The 18,395-nt window shown below is 45.2% G+C and overlaps 1 protein-coding gene across 1 annotated transcript in view; it reads left to right on the top strand.

Annotated features, from left to right (window-relative positions):
• LOC138513733 (uncharacterized) overlaps positions 1 to 18,395 on the top strand; it is a 440,991-nt gene that overhangs the window by 42,550 nt on the left and 380,046 nt on the right. The window contains exon 2 of the mRNA XM_069628814.1: positions 3,032 to 3,131. Within this exon, the coding sequence (XP_069484915.1) occupies positions 3,050 to 3,131 (82 nt within the window). The 5' untranslated portion in view covers positions 3,032 to 3,049. The remainder of the gene's footprint in view (positions 1 to 3,031; positions 3,132 to 18,395) is intronic.

Raw genomic sequence — 18,395 nt, 5'->3', positions numbered from 1 at the left:
GGACGAGATGTGGTATCCACCGTTTACCCATGGGGAAACCCCCCTACCCTGAGGGACTATTGTCCTGGCTGTGTTCCCCCTCCCCCTCCTTTACCCCTTCGGGGAAGCTGGAGAAACCTTTTTCCAACACTCTTATTGTCAAGCTCCTATTGGAATAAAAGCTCCAAGAGAACTTTTTTTTTGTTTGTGTTTTTTTTTTGTTCTAATTTCCCTTCATGAAGAGCTGGTTTGTACTATGAAATTGTTAAAAGAAATTCCCTGCATCATGCATTGAGTAACATCTATGAACTTTGATTCCCATTATTCCCCAAGTACTGGGATGAGGAGGATGAAGGAATCGATGCAAAGCAGTGAGGGCTTCAAGCCCTTGAGCGTACCAGTTTGTATAAAGCCCGGGTGCACAAATCCTTAAAAAATGGCAACCGAATTGTGAGCAGGGGCACAGGGGAAGACGTTGGATCTCCTGGAGAGGCAAGAGAACACTGGAGATGCCGGTGTGGCGAGGCAAAGAAGCTCGAATGCAGAGAAGAGGCACCACACTGGGTGAGCAGAAAGGGCCATGGAGATGCCAAAACTCGAGAGGGGATTTCTGGATGCTCGACAGGTCATAGAGGCAGCGTTGTCCCTAGCACAGCCTAACCAGAAGCGGGCGTGCAGAAGCAAAGCCTCGCGGACAACTGCAGAGTGACCCGGAGTGTGCAGCAAGTGGCGGAGGCTAAAGGAACCGAAGATGCTGTGACGAACCGGTGAGTCAGCCCATACCAGGTGGGGACCCTGGGGCTTTACGTTGACTGAGCCAACAAGAAAATGCATATTGTAAAACTACAGAGACAAAAAGAAGCTGAACTGTATTTTCAAGTGAAAAGGGCACAGAGCCAAACAAGGCCCTAATATCATATGAGCAGATGGATTGCAGATATGGAGAGAAGCCAAAACCAATATATCAAGCCGAAGAGGGTATATGTACGAGCGAAGTAAAGAGAAACTTTAAAGCATGAGAGACAGAAGCCCAGCAGGCATTTAAGAATAAACAAGTGAAGTCCTGGCAAGGATATACCAGGCACGTGAAAATACACAAAAGAAGTCGTGGCAGGAGAGTACACCAAGCAGTTGAGAATGACAGTGTTTTGAAACAAGAAGCTTGTGTTAAAGAAAGACTTATAAGGATAAATAACGTTTTACCTAATACGAGTATTGTGGGCGGAGAAGACACAAGGAACTGCTAGCCACAAAGACATTATTCAAGCATTGGAATCCAGTGGAAGGCAGTCACCCATTGGAGTCAAGGTTTTGCCACCTTGAAGAACATTTAAGACGTTGCTATTCTATTTTTATTTATGAACACATTTTTGTCAACATCAGGTTGAAGACATTTCCCTTATCACTTTGTTGTTTTGTTTATAGAACATTTGGACACAGAGGCGGCTTTTGATTTTTGACAGCCTGACACACTGTTCCTTAGTTTCTGGTTTCTAGGTATGGAATTCCTCTCAAAGCAGGGCTAGCGAGGCATTCTCTCAACCTTGTATAATTGAATAAAAGTCTTTAACCTAAAACAGGACTACTTTGTGTCCGGCTTTCATTTCTGACCCCTCACATTCATTGTAGTCTTGTTGCATTCCCCTTTCGATTACTGCACCCTCTTCTTTCCCTTCTAGCTTGTCCTTCTTGCCTAATGCCTTCACACAGAGTATCTATCATATGTTCATCTTTTTTGCTATGTCATTAACTTTGTCCAATGTAGGATCTCCATTTCTCCAGATCTCTCCCCTAATTTTCTGTTGCTTCACTTTGAACTTAATTTTCTATTTGATGTATTCATTATAGTTATCCCCTGAGTTACATTTGTTTGCTAGTTCTCTCAAGCCTGTGATCAAGCCTACCACGGACTCTCCTGATTTCTGTTCTCTTATGACAAACTACTATCTTTCCAGCCTAATACTTGTTCGCCTTTCATAGTGCATGTCCATTTTCTTTAGTACTTTGTTATGCTTGCTTAGTGATGCACCATCTTCCACCAAGTTTCCTGTACTCTGGCAGACCCTTCAAAATCCATATCTCTTCAAAACCTAATGAGTTCATCAGCAGGGAGAATTTGAGGTGGTACATTGCTAATTTTTTGTGTTGCCTAGTTTGGTTATTACTGTATTCTCAAGGTATGCTACAATACACCACAAGTACCTTCACTTGGTACTCCAATTTGATGACTTGTAGAGAAACGCACAAGTAAATTGTTCTGGCTGCGCAAGTAGCAATGGGGCGGTATCGGGTAGTCCGTCTACAGTGCCCAGTGTTACACCTATGGATGATTTCAGTCACATTTATATGCCATCATTTGCCCACTTTCCTCCTATGGACTCCCAGAGCCTTTGCTCCCTCAGTTTCCCCCCTCATCCTCTCCACTTTGCCTCAGGTAAAGCAACCAATGCGCTCCATCTCATGGGCTCCACTTTCCTCTCTGGTGACACAGACGGGCTCGCGTGCCGGGACACTGGGCACTGAAGGGTCACTCCCCTTAGTGCGGTTTGCTCTGTGGCAACGCCCCCAAGTCCTCCGTCCACTTGATCCCAACATCCCGGTGATTTCCAGATGTACCAACGAGGTCGACCGTTGGATGCTTCTGTGTGCTGTTTACACGCCTAGTCCAGCCCAGTGCTCCCTGGGAACACACGAGGGAGACCGCGGGGTGTGGTGAGGCGCGCTCGTTCTTCGCCATCTTGTGGGGACCCTACACTCCACCAAGTGCATCATGATCACCCTTCAAATCATCCTGCACGTGACCATCAACCTTTGCATCACCAGTTGCCAAACCTTCCACATCGCCATCATGTTTCACAGGGCCCTTGGTCTTCACACTCGGTCACTTTCCACATCGCCATCATGTTTCACAGGGCCCTTGGTCTTCACACTCGGTCACTTTCCACATCGCCATCATGTTTCACATCATTAGTCTTCACACTCGGTCACTTTCCACATCGCCATCAAATGCCTGATATGAGCCAGTAATGACATGTTAATTTTTCATTCACAGATAATCACTCATCAAAGAATGTTTCTGAAGGTGTCCTCTTATTGGAGGTGCTCTCTTCTCCATGGCACTCGCACATCATTTAGCAGAAAATATTTGCATGGTGAGTCATAACTTATTGCATGTTCATGTACCGTGTTTACAACGTTGCCAATTACTGAATAAACAAAATGGAAAACAATGTTATTACGTTCTCTGACAATGCTGTGAATCTTGGTGAATGTTGCCACTTTTGGTACAAAATTTTGAAAATTGGGGCTTAAGGAAATGCTTTTTCTTTGTGGTTCATGAGGTCTGAAACGTATGTTCATGGCAGTGCTGTGTGGGGTGTTTTTCATTACCCTAAATAGTGTTGATGGAAAAAAGATGGAATTGGTTGGACCATCTGCCCAGTATGTAAGAACAGATTTCTTACATACAACTCTGCACAATTGTACATTAGTGTGTTTTGTGGCCTGTTGCAGCCTACTGCACTCGCCCAGCACTCACTGAGCACCATAATGCCCTAACAATGAACCTTTTATGCCTGGAAGCACCTTGCTGCATTTAACACTATACCTCGCAGAAGTCAACTTTCACCGTCTAGCAATCACACTAAACCCATGTTGCACATCTCGGCACTTAAACTGTGATTACATTGTGCACAGAGCATTCACACTGAACCTTTCCATTATGTTCCCAGCTTCCCTAACTAAGCAATTTATTACTTTAGCCTTGTCTGCTAGAAAACCTGTCCATACGTCATCACTGAAAAACCGTGGTTTTTAAAATGTCTTTTCCTTGTTTAAAAAAACGAAATGTGCTGAGCACAATACGCCTAGAGGATTTCAGGCGGCAGAGTGATCATGAAATGCGCCAACAGCTATAAGCAGCACATGGCACAGTAGTGGATGCCAGGGACGTCATTTCACCAAAATGTCTGGGGTAGCTGAAGTGATCACACAACCCTTGACCTCTGACCTCTCAGGAAGTGATGCCAAGTGACGGAACGTAAGGTAGAGTAGTATTAGTAAGGTCAGAAATGTAGTTCATAATTATCTAATAAAAAAAATCAGTAACTAGTTTTATCCTGATAGGTCTTACTAATGAGTTTTGGCTTAGAATCTATTCAGTTTACTGGGGTTATGTTCCTTAGTTCTCAGACAGTTAGTTATACTAATCCGTTGTGACATTTGATCTATCCCAATGTGTTCATGTATCTGAATCCGAAATCTATGGAGGTGAAAGGAAGAAGTTTGTTGAATTGGATAAATGGATCATATGGAGAAAGCATACAGTCACTTAATGCGCATACTGGTTCCGTACTGTTCCTAGATATACCCTGTTCAATTTCCAGGTCAGGATTTTTCAATAGGTTAAGGTCTGACTTCAAATCTTCCTTTGCATGGTTAATCTATATGAGAATGAGCCATGTCACTAAATTGTATACGTTTTTAATTAAGTTGGCACAAGCGTTTTGGATCCTGCACAAACTAGGAGTCTCTTACCTTAGGATGGTAAGTTGATTTTTTTTCGGGTTCATTTCTTTTAAAGTATCCAATTGTAAAGTAACAATGTCTGAAAGATATCTGGCTCGAAATTATTAAATGCTATCCATTTATAGCCCCAATATAATTTATGTCGAGCCTCCCATCATCAGTTCGTTCAGAAATGACCTGTAAAGGCATGCGCTTGCACTGTTGGCGCTGGTTTCTTTCAGGATGGCGGCATGTGTCTTGGTTGTGGCCATCCTGTAAGTGAGTTAATAACGGCTGAGAGCGTGACTCCGCCCTCCACTAGCATGATGCCGTCATCCACGCTGGCTGGGATTTCCAGTACGGCGCGATTACGGCCGTTTTGTGTGAAATACAATTGTAATTGTGGTTGTGTGTTGTGTCTTGTGTTCCCTGCTTTGGTTCTGCATGAATGCTTGCCTGAGAGAATGCCTGATGGGAATGTTATGCTTATGGAATGTTGTGGTGCGAGTGTCCCTGTAAGCTCCATGAAGGTCCGTTGGAGTGAATCAGCCTCTGAGAGAGGGGGCCGGTGGATGTCTCCTGTGTACCTTCCTACTTACTTACCTGACGTATATACCTTGTCACTGGAACTTAGTAAAGAAGTTCACTTCCCTTACCTGAGTATCAGATCATTCATTTCACCCCACAACACTGGTGATGAACTGGCTTGAGGGAAAGGCCAGGAACCTACAGCTGTCCAGAGTAAGCAGTGCCTGAAGGAAGAAAGGAAGCAGTGAGACCAGGGCAGGGGAAATCCATTGGCGCCCCGCCCCCCAAAGGTGAGCTGAACCCTTTCTCATAGCCCGACAGCAGTTGCATGGCAGCTGGAGGTGGGAGGTAACTGTAGTAGCAGTTGGAGTACCAGTGGGGCCACCTTACAGTCTCTGGCCACTGAAGCAGCACTTCCCAGTGGGGCCACCTTGCAGTTTTTGGCCACTGGAGCAGCATTTTGCACTGCGGCCACCTTACAGATTCTGGCCACTTTAAGTATCTTGGCCACTGAAATAGTAGTGAGCATCAGTGGGGCCACCTTTTTAAATATTTTGGCCACTGGAAAAGGAGTTATAAAGATTTGTAGCAGTTCCCAGCGGGGTCACCATGAAGAATTGGTCACTGGTTCACAGCGGGGCCACCTTATAGTTTTTGGCCCCTGGACCATATTTTCCAGCGGGGCTACCTTACCGTTATTTGGCCACTGGACCAACATTTCCCAGTGTGGCCACCTTGCAGTTTCTGGCCACTGGAGTTAACATATGGTAGCAGCTGTTGTAGCAGCATTTCCCAGTGGGGCCACACCATGCACCAGAGGGGCCACCTTACAGCACCATGGCCTTTTCGAGTATGCAGTTCAGGTGGTGGGAACAGACAATGGTGAGACCGTGAGCGCTCAGTCATCAAAGGAAAAGGTACTGTTGCAAGCATTTCGTTCTGTGCCCTGCATGCTGTTCGGCTTGAGGGGAGGCATCTGCTCATTGGAGGGAGACTTGGGGATATTGCGGATGTTGTGGTTCTACCTTTGAGGATCCTGAGAGCACATATCTCATGGTTTTGGAATAACCTGATCCTGATTTTCTGGCTTTTTTTCAGAGCTTTCAGTATATTTTTATTTTTTTTATTTTATTGCATCAATTAGTTTTTTTTTAAAAAAAACTTTAAATGCATACTAAAAGCAAAATGCTCTTACAGAAACACAAATTACATCAATTATAATTAGGGAGGAAAAGTGGTGTGCTGAAAAAAGTGACGCTAAGTGTCCAGTTTTGTAAAAATTTCTTTCACGAAATTCAACAGGGCCAAGGTCATGGATACTTTTCCTCCTCTTCTTAAAATTATCCACCTCTCCTGCATGGATAAAGTACTTACATTTTGAAAGTGCGTCCCTAGCCATCTTTCTCTGGACCTGGATAGAGTAGCACAATTCATCACCAGGTGCTGTAGAGTTTCGACCTCATGTCCACAGCAACGACACATCAAACTCGGATTCTCCTCCTTTCTGTTTCTTCTACCTAGAACATCTCTCGTGTGGAGAAGATTTAATCGGAATTTTAGAAAGCAGTGCCTTTCTGTGTTTGAGGGAAATTTGTCCAGGTACGGGTGCACGGTACCTCTACAGTAGTGCTCATCCGTGCTCTGAGTTATAGACGGGAGGGCACTAAACCTGTCCAAGGTAACTGTCCAATCCCAGTCCAGAAGTTTCCTCTTGACCATGTGTTGGTTTTGCACTAGGTTGTCGGGTTCCAAGGCTATTTTATTCAAGATTTCTGTGCAGATTAACTGCCACTTGGTTAAAGCCGGAATCTGTTTTCTTGTCATGGCTTCGTTAATGGCCAAGAAACCGCTTCTTTCCTGTGGGTGCATACATTTGCCAAGAAGTGTCAATGATTTCCAAACCATAGATATGTAGAGTGAGGATAGGCCCAGTTCTTTACGGACACTTTCAATTGGAGTGGATGATGGTAGGCTCAGTACTCTTTTCCAAAATAAACCCTCTAACAGTTTCCAAACCTCTGGGGTAAGGAAGAAGTTCGCCTCCCCAGCATAAGTGAAAATGGGCGAAACTTTCAATTTATAGAAGTCTATCAGTGGTCGGAGGGAGAAGGAACAGTATCGCCGCTTAAGAGAGCTTGGGAAGCTAAGTTCATGACTTTGCTTCTAAGTCTTTCGACACCCGGACCATCTTGGATACTGTTGTTCAAGTTTACTCCAAGGTATACCATTGTTGAAACTACTGGTACCACTTCCCCCGACAGGAAGCACCTTAGATTTTTAGCACCCAGGATGGGACCTAGCCTCAAGATCTTTGATTTTTTTTGGTTTATTCGGAGACCATTTCCTTGTAAATACGACTCCAGTGCCTTCAGTTGACGCTATAGTCCAACAGCGGTCTGATGTAGTAACGAGAGGTCATCAGCGAACAGCAACCTTCCCACGGAAGTCCCCGCGATCTTTGGGGGGAAACATCTCACTGCTTCAAAGCTTTCCTGCATGTCAGATATGAAGAGACAAAATACCGCTAGAGCCAACTGACAGCCCTGTTTCAGCCCATTCATAGCCTCCACACTGTTTGAAAGGTTTCCCTGTCTGTCCAACCTAACTTTAAGAGTTGTCCCAGTGTGCAGTGCTTCCAAGGGTTCTCTCAGGTTGTTCGTACAACCCCATTTCCTCAGTTTTTGCCATAAAATACAACGGTCGACGGAGTCGAACGCTTGTTCCAAATCTATGGAGGCAGTGTAGATGTTCTTGTATTCTTCTCCTTGACCAGGCATTTTAGTATGTTTATTATTAGAATATTTAGGGATGTCCCAATGCCCTTACGAAAACCTGATTGCCAAGGGTCCAAGTGATTTGCCAACCCACTCCAATCGTTCAGGTGTTTCAAAATAAGTGCTGCAAATTTTTTTCCCACGACGTCCAAGAGGGCAATCGGTCTGTAGTTCGTTGGCACGGACCTGTCACCCTTCTTGAAAATCGGGACGATTATGGACGTCGTCCACAATTTGGGTAACTTAATCTTTTTATGTCGTTGAACAACAACAGCATAAATGAGGCCCATTTTTCTGGGTCCTTTTTGAGGATGTCGTTGGTTAGGCCATCCGGTCATGCGGCCCTTGCGGAGTTTGAGTTTTTAATGAGGTCTAGGATGTCTTGTTTTCCATATTTAATGTCCCAAGACTTGTTGGATAGTAGGGGTATTTGTGGACCACGTGTTTGCCCCAAAGAGTAAAGGTTCCGAAAGTGACTTTCCCATAAAGTTGCTGCTATGGGATTCACCATCTTGGAGTCAGGAGGAATGTTTATTTCATTAATCAATTTCCAGATAGCAGTGATGTTTTTAGTAGTTAACAATTTTAGCATCGTCTCACTATCTTGTTGCACTAGTTTGTGTTTGTGCTGCATGAGCCAATTCCTGTAGTTGTTTCTGAGTTTTTCATACAGGAGTAAGTCAACTGGTGCACTGGTTTTAAGAAATCGCCTCCTGGCTTTTCTTACAGCTTTTTTTTTGGTCACTACTTGGTAATCATAGGTGTGCCGAGTACATTGGTAGTTACCCTTGGCAACCCCCTTTGTGCGAAAGATCTTCAATGCTCCAGTGTATTCAATCAGGTTGGAACCTTGGGCCTTGATTAAGGAGTCCAACGCCAGGCCCATCTCTTTTCTTCCCATGCGTAGTCTGTTTCCCCCCGGAGTTATCTCGAGGAGCCGGTTTGATAGATGTTTAGCAGGAATAATGGGAGATTTGACCCAGGCCTCAATTTCGAGTTCCAGAATGTTGTGGTCACTCTGGATCGTAGGGACCACTTTCAACGATGTTAGATTTCCAAAAAGATTTTCTGATGCAAAGATGTAGTCCAATGTGCTCGTTTGGTTGGCCCGTTTCCATGTTGGGGCAGCTGGTTGGTCGCCCAACAGGTTCCCATTTACCATATGGCTGTTCCTAGCTGTAAGTTCCTTCTCCATATTTACTCCTCTTGTTGTGTTTTTAGAGGAGCTCAAAGGCAAAAACTCGATTTTCCTTTGCTTCTTATCATAGCATTCCATATTGAAATCCCCACATAGAAGAATTCCGAGTTTCGGACACTCGATCCTAGCATCGTCTATGGCTTTCATGAGTACTTCCATAAATGTGTCTGCTTCTCGTGCTGTAGGACCCCAATATACATTGCATATGAGCAACTGCCAGTCTTGCGTGTGTAGTGGAGATTTTATCGTAGAAGAAAATCTTGTAAGTTGGATCCAAGGGTTCCTATTTACTGAGGAGAGCACTTTTAAGCCACTGGTGCGCTTTACCCCTAACAGGAGGCCTGAACTCGGTCTCCCTTGCGAGCCCTTTATTGCTGTATTTAAAAATAGCTCAAACTTGTCCAAAAGGGCAAGGTCACACAGCCAGGTTTCCTGCAGGCAAAAGACGTTGTAAGTTGTCAGGTGTACTGCTGAGTTTCCGAGGAGATGCGAGTAGCCCTGTGTGTTCCAACTCATGATTTTTATCCCTTTGACACGGGATTGAGTTGGGCACTCCTGGGGCACTGATGGCGTTATGATTTGGCAGATAAGACACCTGCCAGCCAACACCAATCCTCTAAACTGTTCTCCAGGTTTGTCTAGTTGAGTGCGCACTTGATCTCTTCTGTTGTCCACCTCTTGAACACCCCTGTCACTCTTACCCACTTTCATCTCCTGTTTCTTTTTGGGTTCGCTAGTTGGATTTATGGAGTTACTTAATGAGTGTTGCGAGTCTTTTGGACCAGCACGATCTGTGCTGGTCCCCCTCCTCCAACTCCTTAAGCACGAACCCACATAGATTGAGTTTAGAACCCAACTCTAAAAGTGAGCTTTTGGTGTTTGAATCGCCTGTGTGAAGAATCACACTGTCGTGGCGTTTTTCGTTGTGGAATTCAGTCTATGTCCCGTGATTTTAATTGATCGGGGTGGTCCAGGGATTGCAGGAGTCTCATAACATTGGCCCGATTCATAATCGGGTTATCTTCGTAGCCTAGAGTTCTCTCCAGTAGCACTCTATAGTGTGCAGGGGTGTTGTGATCCTCGAACTCTTTGTCGACAGACTGGTTAGTAAGCCCTGATACTGGCTTGTATTCTGTTGTTTCTGCCCATGATACTGTTCTTCTGATTCCCTTTGTCGTATCAGTGTGGGCTCCTTTGCTGTTATCGATTTCCGACGTTTTCTGGACCAGGGAGTTCCTCCTGTCTTCCAGTGTAGTAAAGTCCAAGGGACTTAATGACTGTGGAACCGTCCTTTCTTTTTCCAGAAAGCAGGCCTTGTCTTCTCGCTTAGATTGCACTCTAGATTTCCACTTGAAGTTTTTAACGGACACCGCTTTCGGCACCGACAGTGCTGGCAATGGGGGCTTTTTGAGTATCATTTGCGGCTCCCCCCGATCTTTGACCATCTGAAAATCCATCACCCCTTTAAACTCAACACCTTTACTTTTGTAATAATCTTCAGAATCATCATCTTCAGTATCACTTTCTGTTTCAGATGTATTAGATCCCGACTTCTCCTCCCATGTGGTATTCATGTCCGAATAAACGGATAAATCCATGAGGGAAGTGTCAACGTTTTCGTTCACCCTCTCGATGACCAGGGGGCGACAGGGCTCATCGAGGCACACATTCTGTGAGAGGGCAGAGGCATCACCCGTTTTCTTTGACGATCTATCGTAAAACAACGGTTTGGAGGGAGGTGCCAGATTCCTAGGAAGAGTTAGACCGCTAACAGGTCTAGTTCTCGTTGAAGGTTTCCTGGAGTTCAAGGTCCCTTGTCCTGTAGATTTATCCATCGGCGTAGGGGTCTTCCCGTAGTTTTTTTCTCCTTTCTTGTTTACTTTGAGTTGTCCTTCAGCCGGGGGGGAAAGGCCTGTTTTGGGTTTCCTAAAAAGGTCAAACACTTTAATGGTGTTTGTGGATACTGGAGCCTTAATTGGGTCCGATGTCACCTGCGGCATAGTATTTGTTGCAGTGGAAGTCACTGGGCGAACTTCTTTCGGAGCATGCCCACTCGGCTTGATTACAGGGACAGATGCCCACACGGTGTTGTCCGTGTTAGTAGAGGTGTCTATGTATTTTGGTAGGACAGTTTCCTCAAGATTACTCTTATTAGGCAGTTCCACCTGAGAATCTAAGGTTTGTGCCAGGGTTACAGGAACAGTCAGGGGGGGGGTGGGGACACCCACACCCCCGTGCTGAAGGCTTAACCTTTCAGATCTCCTTGTTTCTTTTTCTTTTATTATCGGCTCAATAATGCTTTTCAAAATTTCAGTCGTGCGATCATTGTTTTTTTCCAGTTTCGACTGGATTGCTGAGACGAAGCCTTCTATAAAGATCATTTTGGAGAACAGCATGGCAATTGTTGTATGGTCCCGAAGCTGATCGTTTTGCGTCTGAGTTTCATAAAGGGGGCCATTACAAGAGCAAAAGCTGTGATCATACCAGGGTCAATTTGAGGGTCCTTTTTGGATGGGATATCTACTTGGGTAGATGCCAGGGTGGACAGGAGATCCTCATCTGAGGGGGAGGGGTGCCTTCTTTGCCGTTTACTCGGGAAAGGAGCTTCCTGGGGGAAGACTCCTTTATGAGATCTTTGGGAGAGTCCCCCAGATTGGGTTTTGTTTGCTTGGGCTGTGGTATAGGACCCCCAGTGATCCGTTTGGTGGTGACCAAACCGAGGCGTAAGGCGGTCTGGAAAGTGTCCTTGTGGGGTCGCCCTAGTTTGCAGGTCAACATTAGAATAATCCGGGGGGGGGGGTTTCAGTGTTCAACAAAGAGATCCCAAAGGGTTTCCAACCTTTGTCCGGTCTTTGTGCATAGGTCTGGCCTCCCTTGGTCCCTTTACAAGTACCAAAGACAAAAGGGTTCGTATTCGAAGTGTGTGTTGACCTTGGAGGACCCGTCGCCTCCTCGAAAGCCAGACCCAAGTCCTTTGGCACGGGAAAGGTAGTGTTGGGAGGATTCGGTTTAGGAAGAGCCTCCCGCGGAATTACCTTGGGGGACAGACCTGTTAGTGCTTCCTTCGCCAGTCCCGTGTCTTCCGTGGCCACCACTCTGTTTGGAGATGAGAAAGTTCCGTTTTCATTGGATGACCCCGGGGATAACGGAGTCTGGGAGGGATGTTGGACTTGTGAGTGCCATCTCTTTCCCCTACTCCCGTCCCTTTCCCCGCCCCCTCTGCCGCCCCCTCTACCATATTTAGTTGCAAAATATTTTCGTGTGAAGCAGTGGTGTTTGTGATGGCTATTTCAGGGTAAAGGTCCCCAGTTATCCTGAGGGGAGAGTTTTTGGGCCGGAGAGCCGACCATTGTCCACGATTAAACAATTGAACCAGACCTAGCTGGCTTAGATTTCAGGGCTACTTCCAATACAATGTGCCACAAGTCTTTCAATAGAAATAGTGCAAGTGAACCCTGGTGTTACACTTCCGTACTTGTAGAGACACGCGGGTAAAGTTAGGTAAATATAGGTCTCAAAGTTACCTTCCTGCCTTCGTGCCTTTCTGCCGCAAACTGCCAGAGACTGCACTTAGCAGCTAGCTGCTGCTGCAGCCAGTCGTGTAATTAATTGATATCACACGGGTAATGTTAGCCGCGGATCAGTCTGTACCCGCACTGACGCCTCACAGAGCCAAACAGCAGCAAAACAGATCTCGTGAACACAGTATGCACCGCCCTTGACTCCGCTGCCGAGCTTAACGCCGCAATGGTGACTGTGGCTGTCCTTTGAGGTGGATGAAAGTCACGTGATGACGCTCGTGACTGGCAGCAGTCTCCGCCCCCTGCGGGGAGCGAGCGTGATCCAGCAAGAGTCTTCCTGACTCGCAGTGCTGGTATCAAGGTAGCAATACGAACGCATGTTCGTTTCAGGAAAAGAAGTTCAAATAAAGCAGCAAATACCTTTCAGTATATAACAGAGAATACTGACTTGGTTATTGTGTGTGATGTGTTTGGCTTGGTTGTGGTTGAAGTGTTTTTTGGTGTGTTTGACGTGGCCTCTGTTTAGGAGAGTCAAATGTTTTCTGATCATTGATGGTTGTGACAACAGTGCATTAACTAACAGGATGTATCTTGCACTAACGTGTTCTTCTACAGGACCGTGTATTTTATGGACTTTTTCACAAAATGTTTAGAGTTTCAAGATTTGGATTGCAGTTTATCACCTTGTTTGTGGTTGAGGGTGATGTACATTGGGATAATGGTAGAAGTTTTGCTTGGTAACAATTTTTGGGGTTTGAAACACGGGACAAGTTTATACGGGTGTTCTGCCACCCATGTGCCAGATTTTGGGGTTTGGAACCCAGCACTAGTTTTATAGGGATGTTCTGCCACCTGTGCCACAGATTGTGGGGTTTGGAACCCAGCACTAGTTTTATAGTGGTGTTCTGCCACCTGTGCCACAGATTGTGGGGTTTGGAACCCAGCACTAGTTTTATAGGGGTGTTCTGCCACCTGTGCCACAGATTGTGGGGTTTGGAGCCCAGCATTAGTTTTATAGGGGTGTTCTGCCACCCGTGCCACAAATATTGGGGTGTTGGACACCGCACTTGAGGGGGTTTCCTGCCTGTGCCGTGGTGAGTTGGTCACTGGTACCTTTATGGGGTGGTCCTCTCCGCCTGCCATGCATAGAGTGGGTGCTGGGTGCCAGTGCTCTGTGCATTTTGAGATTTTATTATTTCTTCTGCTAGTATACTAGAAGATTAAGGGTGTGTACACCTTAGTTGCTGGCAGCAGGATGAATGCGGGTGTTGTTTTGGGAATGTGTGGCAATGCTGGTGGGTTGAGAGTTGAGGCTGGTTCCTTGGTCTGAGTGTATGTGATAGGCCTCATACAGATTATGAGTGTACTGGATAGTGGATTGGCTGCTTTGCAGGTCATTGCAGGGACCCTGTTGGTGGGAGCATGAGGCATGTTTCCTTGTTCTTCGGAATGGAGTGAGTGGGATCTGGATTGGAGTGTGATTGTTTGGAGTGGAGGTGGCCAGAGTATGGTTGGTTTCATACTTTGGTCGCATTGCCCCATGTATTTTCCCTTGCACTTCTTTCCGTACCTTTTATCTTTGTTTCTGTTGAGGAGGAAGACATGTTGTCTTGTGTTCGCTGCTTTGGTAATGCATGAATGCTTGCCCGAGAGAATGCCTGATGGAATGTTATGCTTATGGAATGTTGTGGTGTGAGTGCCCCTGCAAGCTTCATGAAGGTCAGTTTGAGTGAAGCAGCCTGTGAGAGAGGGGGGCGGTGGATGTCTCCTGTGTACCGTCCTACTTACCCTTGGACTTACCTGATGTATATACCTTGTCACTGGAACTTAGTAAAGAAGTTAACTTCCCTTATGTGAGTGTCAGACCTTTAATTTCACCCTGCAACATTGTGCTAATAAGGTCCTTGCTGGTCTCAAAATAACTATAATTATGACATTATTTCAGATTGAGAATAGTGTCAGTTTGAATTATTTGATTCAACATATGGCTGGTGGCTTACTGGTATTAATTGGAAAAGTAGCCTAATACATTATGCCTGTGGGTAAGTAATGTATGCTTATCGCATGTGCATTGCCATAGTACCATACATTTGAATCCGATTACATTAAGGTTATTAATAGGTTATGTTTCATCACTTTCCATTGTATTTATTTTATTGTGCACTTGTAAGGTGCTTATAGAGCAAGTAAATTGCGTTTCAAAGCGCCCACAGGGCAACAGGGAAGGAACATGCTATTGAGAAAAACACAAAACAATTAAAAAGCACTGATAAAGACGGACCTACTAGGACCTGTGAGCATTCGGGAACGTGCAAGTCCAGAGGGAGGAAAGGGGAAGAGGGAGTGGGGGAACGTTCTAGGGGTACCCATGCTCGTGAGTGAGCAGCAGGTGTAAGTGTACAGTGTGCAGTGGAGGAAGTGCTATGGAGTGGTCATCTGCCAATAAATAGGTAAGTGCAGGACAATAAGTAAGTAGTAAGTGCAGGCACACACTGGCATACACCAGTGTGTGCCAGATACGTGCTGGGAGAGGGTGGAGGCTGAAGGTGATTGGGTGTGGGAGGAAATGGCCCGGAAGGACACATAAGGGCCCTGGTCACCAATCTCAGCAACTGTTGGATTAGCGAAGGAGGGATGAGGGGAAGGAGGAGGTGCAGAGGGAAGTCTTGAGGAGCTTCTGGAATTTGAGGAGATCCGGCTCAAGCCGAAAGGGGGAGGCTGTTCCATAGGAGGGAGCCAGTTAAGCGCTTGAGTTGTACCAGAGGAATGTAGAGATCTTGAAGGAGAGTATTTAGTGATAGCAAATTGTAGATAGTGTGGTCCCCGTCCCCAGACAGCCTTGTGGATGATGCAGAGGGATGCAAATTCGATCCTTGCAGCAACCAGGCGCCAGTGAAGAGTGTTTAGGGCTGGAGAGATGTGGTTCCTGGGCTTGAGGCCAAGGATAAGTCTTGCTGCTCTATTCTGGATTAGCTGGAGAGGTTGTAGAAAGGAGGAGGGTAGATTCAGGAAGAGGCTATTGCAGTAGTCCAGCCTAGAGAGAACCAGAGCTCTGGAGACATTGAGCTTCTGGGAGAATGTGAGAAAGGGAAAATTCCTTTGAGAAGGTAGAGTTGGAAGTGGGACTTCTTGGCAAGGTCCTGAATGTGAGAGAGGAAGGAGAGAGAGAGGAGTCGAAGATGACTCGGAGGTTTCTGGCTTTGGATGAAGGTGATGGAGAGAGCCCATAGAGGAAGGCCAGAGTGAGGGGAAGAAAGAGGGAGCTGGAGTCCCAATAGGAATGATCTCAGACTTACTGACATTGAGGCAGAGATGGTTGGAAATGCTGAATGCACCAGCCCTCAATTGCGGATAGACAGTCCAGAATGATGGAAGAAGTAAGGAGAGGGTCAGTGGGAAGTTTGAAGAAGAGTTGTGTGTCCTCTGCATAGCACTGGAAGTTAGGGGAGAAGGAGTAGATGAGGTGTGCCAGGGAGCAAGGTTGGTGCTATAGAGCCTGGGGGAGAGGATGGACCCCTGTGAGGACACCACAGGTGGAGAAGCAGGTAGGGGAGGAGAATGTTCCCAGAATGACCTTGGATGGACAGTCACTGAGGAAGGAGGTTAGCCAGTACAGTACCTGCTGCGAGATACCCAGGGTACCATGGAGCCGTTTTATGAGGAAAGATTGGTTGACCATGTCAAAAGCAGAGGAGATATCCAGTAGAATGAAGACAGCTGGAGAGTTGGAATCGAGAGATGTGAGCAATTCCTCACAGGTGTTCAGAAGAGCAGTTTCCGTGCCTCTGTATGCTCGGAATCCAGATTGATGATTGTGGAGGCAGCCAACAAGTTAAGTGTGTGAGCTAAGTTGGGGGAGGGCCAGCTTCTCCAGGAGTTTCCCAAGGAAAGGGGGGGTACCATTTCTTATTGGTCATGCCGTCCTCATTTAATTTTGAGAATGCCACTAGTTACACATAGGATTAGTAAATCTTATTGAGATGTTGTTGCCTCATAACAACTTCTTTGGATGTCCTGGTTCCTCACGCTTCGAGGCAGTTTATGCTCAGAATGGGCCAATTTATAATTTGCATAAATATTATTATAGGGTTAGTTTCTGCCCTGATAGTCTGATATTTGTGTTTAGGATTCTATTAGGTATTCATGGAATACTTCAAATAATATAGTATAGTGTGTTTTTCAGAATGATGTCTTAGTTGTATAAAGCATCAGATCCTCTGTATTCATTCTAGGGGATAAAAGTCCAGTCCAAAAATTGTTTTGCATTCAATGTTGTCATTAATTGATTTTCCTAAGGTTACTGTCAGATATGTTGGGTAGTACCAGTATGCTTGTTGACTGAACATTTATACCTTGATTTTTACAGAAAATAATGCACCTCATTATCAGTGTTGAGGCCACCTGTGATTGATTTTAAGTTGCATATTAATTTGGATTCTTGTTGGCGCAAAGCTTTCTCTTGGTCACCCAATCTTGCATCCATACTGATGTTTTTCTCCGAAGAACTTGATGTCCTCCTCTGTCATTGGAGTGCTCATTTAACCAATGTCTGCTAGGGTAGATTTGCATTCTGGCATTGTCAAGCTTCCAAGGTGTCCCCTAATTCTTATTCTTAGTTTGCGTATTGTGCTGCCCATATATATTCTGTTACATACACATATAATCGCGTAAATCACAAACTTTGTTCTGCAATTTATGAATTCCTGTATTTGAATGGTTTTGCCATCAGCTGTTTTGTATGTCTGCATACAGATGTCACCTCACTTAGAGTGACACAAGTGGACTTATGCACTTTTAGACAAAAATTGTTTGAATCAGTCTCAGAGAACTCAAGTTTTCTTTTATAAAGTTGTCATGTATTCTCGCACAACAGAATGGTTCATGCACCTGTAAAAAAACGAGTTGAATATAAAGTGCATTTTCTGCTGAGAATCTGTGCGACACATACACTTTTATAAAATGTTTTAGAAAATTACTCCTGGATCAACCAGACACACCTCACGGAGGGCAATTAAATTGTCAGAGTGTGTGACGCCGAGTCCCACGTGACCTGTCTGTTTCATCCAAGGGTGCAGCCGGGAAATGGCTTTTCCCGTAACTGTCTTGGTTTTAATTGTTTGGGTTAATGAAATTTGTATGTATAAAATGTACTGTGGTAGTTCATTGTGAATAGGTTTTTTCATTGCTGTGACATAGGGCACAAATAGTCCCCATGCATTTCTTGCCGGTAGCCGGCGCATTAGTGTTTTTGAGGGTTAGAAACATCATGCAGGGTTAGCATAGTGTACTCCCTGTAGGGAAAGAGTTAGGGTTGCATTAATTGCACAACATAATAAATAGCTCTGGTGAAGCTTTTTTGTTCCTTACTGTTTTGTGTGTTACAGTATCTCTCTGGTAACAGAAAGGACACATACCCGCTTCTTGAGGTAATGTGTATTTGAGGAAAATCCCTGTGTGTTAGTTGCATATTGTTTAACACATGTCTGCACATGCTGCAGTTGCTACATTTGTAAAATTCCTTGATTGGGTTCTCAGTTAAGATGTTAGTTGGGTGTTTCTGTTTAGTCGTGTCCATGAAGCTGGGGCTCAATTTGGTCCATAATATTGGTGCTCTAGATTATGTCTGGTCTTTCAGAAGTATAGTTACTTAAGTCGGGGTCCAGTTGTAGCAGGTGCCAGTATTTTTGGAAGATCTTACATACTGTTTGGTTGTCCCTGGAACATTCGGTGATCATTCTCACAATATCTCTGTCCTTAGTCTGGTCCTTGTTTCGTGGCTTAAGGTGTTCTCGCCATTGTTTATTATTGACTTTGAATCTTGCTTTATTGGTGCATTCTTTACGGTAGCCTCATGATGGGAATCTGTCCTCAATGAGTCTACATTCTGTC

This window comes from Ambystoma mexicanum, chromosome 12 (genome assembly GCF_040938575.1).
Source record: "Ambystoma mexicanum isolate Mex_15411 chromosome 12, UKY_AmexF1_1, whole genome shotgun sequence".
In the NCBI taxonomy this organism is placed as follows: Eukaryota; Metazoa; Chordata; class Amphibia; order Caudata; family Ambystomatidae; genus Ambystoma; species Ambystoma mexicanum.
The sequence above is the reverse complement of the archived record's forward strand: the minus strand, read 5'-3'. Positions and strand labels throughout refer to the sequence as shown.